Source organism: Pleurodeles waltl, chromosome 9 (assembly GCF_031143425.1).
Source record: "Pleurodeles waltl isolate 20211129_DDA chromosome 9, aPleWal1.hap1.20221129, whole genome shotgun sequence".
In the NCBI taxonomy this organism is placed as follows: Eukaryota; Metazoa; Chordata; class Amphibia; order Caudata; family Salamandridae; genus Pleurodeles; species Pleurodeles waltl.
The window spans coordinates 781,528,790-781,536,103 of record NC_090448.1 but is presented as its reverse complement, the minus strand read 5'-3'; the positions used below and the strand labels follow the sequence as shown (position 1 = coordinate 781,536,103).

At 45.4% G+C, this 7,314-nt stretch overlaps 1 protein-coding gene across 2 annotated transcripts in view; it reads left to right on the top strand.

Moving 5' to 3' along the window:
* Positions 1-505: 505 nt before the first annotated feature.
* PPP2R5B (protein phosphatase 2 regulatory subunit B'beta) overlaps positions 506-7,314 on the top strand; it is a 387,315-nt gene continuing 380,506 nt past the window's right edge. Inside the window, exon 1 of one of the 2 annotated variants that reach the window (XM_069207984.1) lies at positions 506-3,219. In XM_069207984.1, the coding sequence (XP_069064085.1) occupies positions 3,021-3,219 (199 nt within the window). In that variant the 5' untranslated portion in view covers positions 506-3,020. The remainder of the gene's footprint in view (positions 3,220-7,314) is intronic. The other variant, XM_069207985.1, reaches the window with a different exon arrangement.

Genomic DNA, 7,314 nt, shown 5'->3' with positions numbered 1-7,314 from the left:
GCTCAGTGGGCTACAGCGCATGATGGAAAGTGTACGTGAAAACAGAATGTGTACAACTCAGATCCGAGGCGGTCCACAAAGCTACTCATCTGGGGCAGTGTAATTGCCTAAATGTTACATACTGGCAATCATCTCTATGGCCAGTGCACAATATGCTAAGTAACTTTACTCCTCTTTCAAACCTTTGAAGGTAACATTTAAATCTATGTATCGGGGACGCAGGTGTGAGCATTTGTTTATGGAGGCCAACAAGCCGACGCAACTGCCTTCCTCAAGAAAAATGGTACAATTTTGTACTGGCCTGCCTGTCTCATAATCCCACGAAATCACTCTCCATTGCAGTGGCACCACGCGCTCGGCACGCAGTTTTAAATTGTGGACCGCTCCACCTTTCGCTCTACGGAGGGTGACATCATCTTATAGCCGTGGTGACGCAGGTGCTATATTTAAGCAGCCACTAGGCCAGTTGGGTTGGGTCACGTGCGCCAGGGAGGAGGGGTAGTTGTGAATGTCACTAGAATTGAACAGTGCATCAAAGAAAGAAGGCAAGAAAGGAAGACGAGCTGCAACCTGCCGTAAGCATTCAGGGAAATGCCCAGGACACGGGGGCTGCACCAGGGAGGAGCCATACCGGGGACAGGCGCGGCCGCCTGCAGCCGGGACCTGGAATAGGGAGGGAGCTGTCGCGCCGTGAGAGGGGTGCAGAGCCGGGCATTGGGCGATCACCTACGGACACAACCAATAAGCATCTGCCGCGCCAAGAGAAGGGAGCAAGAACTAGGCGTTCCGACGAGCCTGACCTGGGACTGCTGCCCGGTACTTGGGGTGGTGTCTGGGCCAAGGGAGCGCGCGCAGAAGGAGGAGGCGGTCCCAGCCCGGTACTGCAGTGGCCGCCAGAGAGGGAGAAAGACCGATGCCCGGCGGGATCTGTGAGAGGGCGCCGGCAGGTGATGAGGAGGGCGGGATCCCAAGAGCCAGCTAGAAGGGAAATATGGGATTTATGAAATGGTACCCGGTTGCGCCGGTGCAGAGCCTTGTGTAGAAAGTAACCGGCACGTGTAGCTCTCTACTGGCAGTTGTGGACTTCCAGGCACTCTACGTGAGGATGTGAACACCGCTGTTCTCCAATTCTCCTTTCACACCCTTGAGCGGTGAAAGCCAAGATGCCAGCACTAGTCACTTCTGGAACAATGGCTACGAAAATCTAAATTAAACGGCTCCTATCTATCGGTGGTTGCTAATATTCCCATCAGATCCGAGCGCTTGAACGTGGGCACTCCACGCCCCATTCTCCATAATGCATTTTTGATTTTTGCCCCCCTAGTTCTCTCCATTTAGTCAAAACAGTAATCTGATCCTACCACCCTTTCGCTTTGTCCCCATCCCCTCCATGTAGGCAGAGAGGTAATCTGACCCTACCATTACAAAGCTGGAAGATTGTCAGCAAGTGGGACATCTGCCGCCCTTCTCCTGATCTCCTCCTTTTAACATAAATTATTATTTTATGCATTCACATATTTCCTACGGCGTCCTGTGCCCGACTGGGTGTCCCCGCTTGTTGAGAATCACAAGGTGAATGCGGAGTAGCTGGGTTGTCGCAACCGGTTCTACAAGCTAGTGAGGTAAGATGCTCTGTCTGTACCACTTCTACGAAACCAAAGGACCTTAGGTTGTCCTTGAATTGCCACATTCCCTCCTGCATTTAACTACGTATAAAATCATTTGATTTCTTTCTGAGCACGTGCCGCACAGTTGGCACCCTGGGGTCACGTTGTGTTATTTGCCTCCACCACCGACTCGTACTGTACACAGAAGTGTCATCAGCATGCGCCTCACGAGCTATTGTTGCAATGACACAGGATTGAAATAGCCCAAGGGGTGCCCTCCCTCTCTTCCCTGCCCTTCCCCCTCGATACGCGTACAGATTACTGATCTGCTGCCATTGACAAAAAAAGGGAGAGCTGCAGTCTGGCAGTGCAGCTCCACTTTTTAATTCTTAGAAAAACAAAGGTCACTTTATGCACACCTCCGACCCCATTCGTTAGGCTTGCAGCAGCTGATGGTGGGGCGTTTCGTGTCACTGCCCTTTCCCAAAAATTGATTGAACCCCAGTTCAGATTTGTGATTTTCATGTTCTTGTACTGCTGCTTCCTTCTTCCAGTTGGAAGCAAACTAGCGCACAACCAAAGCAAGGTCTGCAGGGACAAGAAGGAACGGAGAAGCACACTTGCAGGGCCATTTGCAAAGCACTGGACTGAAATATTAATAATCTGCTGCAAAACAAAAAGGTTTCTTCAGCCAATTACCCCTGCTCCGCCCACCGGTAGTCGGGTCCTCCTAGCCAAATAGCATGTGATGCCATGGTTTCTCGCCTACCCCTCTGGAGATTTTTTTTTATCATCGAACAGAATGGAACTCAAATTTGTGATTTTACGATGGAATGAGAATTGCTTTTGTATGATACAATAAAACTAGAGGTGATAACATTGCCGAATGTTTTGCGTAGTGGCACTTTTTAAAAGAGGGGACAAGCACCTTGACATTCTTTAGAACCACGCCGCCTCGTCATCGAATCCAACATTGTTCTGTGGATGCGTGGCAGACAGACAATTGATATCTGCTCACGTGTTTATGTTGCATGTGTTTGGTGCCCTTTCAAAGACGCCTTCCGCAGGGTTTTCAGCAGTGTATGAGGACTGAGGCCTGCTTTGGTGAAGTATCCAAAGAGGGGCTCTGATTCCTGTCGTTTTTGACCCATATCCAGTGTGTGCTGCTTATGGCCAAATGATAAATTTGTTGGTTTCGTCATTTTTCCCTTGTTAATCTTGTGGGTCAATCCACATTATGGCACAACCCTGCTAAGTTGCTACAGCCTTCTGTTTTGAATACCCAGTACCAAGGTGTGGTGGCACGGCTTTAAGTTGGAGGAGGAGGGGAATCAGAAGGCGAGGCTTGCCGCCTTGCAGACGGCATTAGTCCCTCCAGGAAACATTTTGTGGCCAGTGCCTTCAGGAACAGCCATGGAGACCAAACTGCCACCAGCGGGCACACCAACCAGCCCTTCCTCACCTGGGCTTTCGCCTGTCCCCCCTGCTGACAAGGTGGATGGTTTCTCCCGGAGGTCACTGCGTCGGAATCGCCAGAGAAGGTCTCACAGCTCATCCCAATTTCGCTACCAGAGCAACCAACAGGAACTCACCCCATTACCCCTTCTTAAAGGTAAGGCATATGCACAGGTGATATGGGGACTGCAAATGTATTATGTAAATCCATTGTATGCCAGCTTTGTATAACAGCCTCATAATATTTACATAGCACTAGAGTCTCTGGATCAAATAAACTCTATAGAATAAAGGTGGCTGATAAACTCCTTCTGAAATAAGACTGTTTTCCTGGTTTTCCTGAATAGGAGCATTTGTTCTTGTTTTCGTAGGTTCAGGCTCTTGGTCATGGTTGCAAAAACTGAGAGCCTGCTCTTATTTGCTGAATTGTTAGGATGACTAGCAGTAACTTGCAAATTAAATGAATATTTCTGACCTGAAACAATATTGAATTGTCTGTTCATGTGAGTATCTTACCCTTTATTCCTGCCATCGCAGTGAATGGATCTTTAGGTTGGTGAGATGTGACTACTGTGAGGGACATTGACTAATGCCATAACTGCAGAATTCTCAATAACCTGTAACATCAAGAGGTGAAGCTTAGTGGACCCAACAAATAATGATTTTCAAAAGTACTTTTTGCCCCTGTGATGGCGTGGCTAGCTTTCTTCTACTTGGTTCATCAAGAAAAAGGCATTCCTTTCTAAGTGACATTAGATCATAATTAGTATAGGTTACTACAACATTGTTTTGGCTACACATAGCTATTCTCTTGTTAAACGGGACTCCCAAGGTTTTTACTTTATCTTTGTGGGCATGTCTGCATCCCCTATTCAAAAGGATTTGGGCACATCGTTTCCCTCTTTTCATGTGTTTTTCTATGCTGCCCAGCTGTAGGTCAGTTTTAAACTAGTTTAGGCTCAGGTAATTCTTTCACTCTAGTATTTCTTTCAGCTGTCTCCTTAATGACACACCAGGCTAGACTTTGATTCCTAGACAGACAGAAGATTATTTGTATACTGTCTGCCTATTCATGGAAGGAAAACTTCGATGCACTCAGTAGATCATGAAGCAGCAGGACGTAGAGTGAGGGTAAACAGGAACCCTGTGATACTTCGTAGAGCAGTTGGCTGGAGGGTTATGGTACTTCACTGACCTAATCAGACGGTTGCAGTTAAAAAAAATAATGAAACCCATCTACTTGTAGACCGCAGCACCCAGGCCACTATTATCAATCTACACAACAGAATGGGGTGATCAAGGGTGTCAAAAACCACCAACAGGCCCAGCACAATCACAGCCTAAACTCGTCAGGTACAGGTGATGTGGCATGTGGGAGGGCTCGTCTACATTCTCCAACTTACGGTTCATCATAGCCAAAAGTCATCAAGGTGTCGTAGTGATATAGAACTTTACAGATGCATATCACCATGGTCAGGCTAATATATAACTTTTCAGTTCCTGATCATGAGGAATTCACTGATGTAGAAGTTCTCTGTTCCTTTGGTGGGTTTGTATCAAAAGCGAATGCAAGCCAAGCCCACATGGCCCTTAATTATCCACAGGCTACTTCCCAGGTGGATTTGCAACTGCATTTGTACAACAGTACCTGGCAAGATATAAGCTGGTTCGAAAGATTGAGTGACTACTGCAGACATCTGTATGTATCCTCTGCATTGCCAGTTTTACTTCTGACTTGGCTGACAACCTATTCTTCCAAAATTGATACACCACATTTGAACGAGCTGGTTAATAATACACCATATCATAAAAAATCGAGGAGACAAATGTGTGCAACATGCTGCTCTAAAAGTTACTATAGGGTGCCAAAAAAGTATGACTTTGTAGGCATGTTAGCCAAAAGTATGTTAGCCTCTGCCAAAGGAAGTGATAACTGGATACCTAAGTTAGTAACAAGTTGCCTGGGTGCGTGAGATGTCAACTCAAGGGTGGTGCTTTACTCTGTCGCTCCTTTTTTGTATCTCTTTCAGAAAGGGCTTGTATAGGTCTTGGAGAGGTAGGACTGGGAACAAAATGGAGTCCTGGAAATTGTTTTAGTACAAGCCCCACAAAGTACCAAGGGTGTACAACCACAGAGCACAGACATTTCAAAGTTTTACAGTTCTGCATAATCCAAGTTAAAACATCAGTCCAAATAAAACCCGATCCCCTCCCCGATTATTTTGGAAGGGGTTCCCTGAAGAACTAAAAAAAAATTAAAAAAAATGGCATACAAACATTTAATGCAGATCTGATTAGAAAATCATGAAATATGACTTGGAGGGGGGTGGTAGGGAAGCAAAGTTTCTTGGGAGATGTGTTTTCTCCAAGCAGCAAGTCTTCGATATGTCTATAATAAAGTAATGTGCTGCTCCTACAGGGTTGCTTTCGGGCTCTGGGGGTCGAAGGTCTCCTAACCCATTAAGGGTCGAATGCAGCCTACAGCCTGTTCCTCAAAATTGGCGTACTCTTTGTGTTCTTCGTGCCTAGACTATCCCTGTGCCTATAAAATATGGATTTGAATGGCTTCTTTCCCCGCCTTCATCCTCTGCAAAATCCCTGCATCTCTCGAGTACCCTGAAAAAGGGCATCAACGGCCAGTTCCGTCTGTCACTGCTGTGCAAAATTATGATTTTTCCGTCCATTAGGTTTTATCCACAATCCAGCCTTTTGTCTCATCATACACAACTGAAGGTAATGTTCTTCTCACTTATTTCCCAATCTACAATTACTCCAATTGAAAGTGTTTTTCAGGGAGATGTTCGATGAATCACCAACCAAAGAATGCTTAGGCTCATTTCTCCTACTTTTAAAGTTCAGCATGAAATACCTGTCCCTGCCAGATTCCACTTTAAAGATTTTTTAATAACTTCACATGGGGAAAAACTGGCTGCCAGGCTTCTAGACTTAGGACATCTGGGGGTGCTACTGAGAGCTTATCCCTCCAAATAGCTAACAGTGAACGGACAAGCCACCATGTTTTTTGGCATCTGTTCTGAGATTTTGTAATACCATCCTTCTTCACATTAGACCTACTGTCACTGGTGAGCCCCGGAAAGATCGGAAACCACCTTTTTGCAATCTTTTTAACGTTGTAGGTGGCATCTTTCCTCCTTCCAATTTCCTCTGATACTATGCATTTCTTCTGCACTGTTGCTCTTATTGCTTAACGTCTTGTTGTAAACATACCTGCTTGTCTCGCATATTGTATTGCAAGAGTGCTCAGCTGAACCTCTGTGGGGCAAATAAATAAAGCCTCCACTCTTATGCACGAACCTTTAAACTATGGCAAATTTTGCTTGGAATTGATTCATCAATACAAGAGAGCATATCTGCATCTTTTCTTAGACTTCATAGTTTATGCTTTCTGTCAGAGTGTGGAAGTGAACACTAGGTCAACAACCTAAAAGATACCCTCTCTTGCAGTGAGTCCCGCATCCAATCCCACTCACTAGGTTTACTCTGGCCCACTTAGGTCTGAAGAGGTGAATGATCTTATGCCATAAAACCAAACACTAATTGCTATGATGAAGTAGCAAAGACCCGTAAACACCCCAACAATTAATATTTTGTAAATATCTAGTAAGCACACGAACATGCAAAGCACTGTTTTGTCTACCTGTGTTTCAATAAACTTCTACACTTGCCACCTCCACTTTCAACCAACACAATAGCTATATGATAAATTATTTTTTTCTTTATAAGTGACATTTGTTGATGTATAAATACGAGTTGTCTGTGAGCTTGTACCAAATGCATCACTGCTGCCCATGGCACCATCTTCTGTTTCAGATACTCTTCTCTGTTATCTAAGAACCATGACTGTAAGAAGGTCTTATTTGTCTGACAGTAACTCTCCTCTCCCCCGACTCCACACTAAAGTAATCCTCAGTCTGACTCCTACAAATTAAAGCCGAGTTTCAAAAGGTCAATTTTCACAATGTTTATGAATGAGCTCCTGCACGAATACGAGATACTCGCTCATGTTTCCGTGCCTGCATGAATGCTAGGTCGGAGCTTCTTAACTCGGGCCACTAGGCTCTGGCAAAACTGTAATTGAAGTACCGACCGACCTGTTCTGGCAGTACTGTTAGAAAAGTAATCTGCTAGATACAGCCTTCCTTTGGAGCGTTTGGCTAAGCTGATGCGAACCCTTGCAACTCACCCATCTCAGTGTCTCATTTATTTCATAGTGTACACTTGCAAGCAGGTG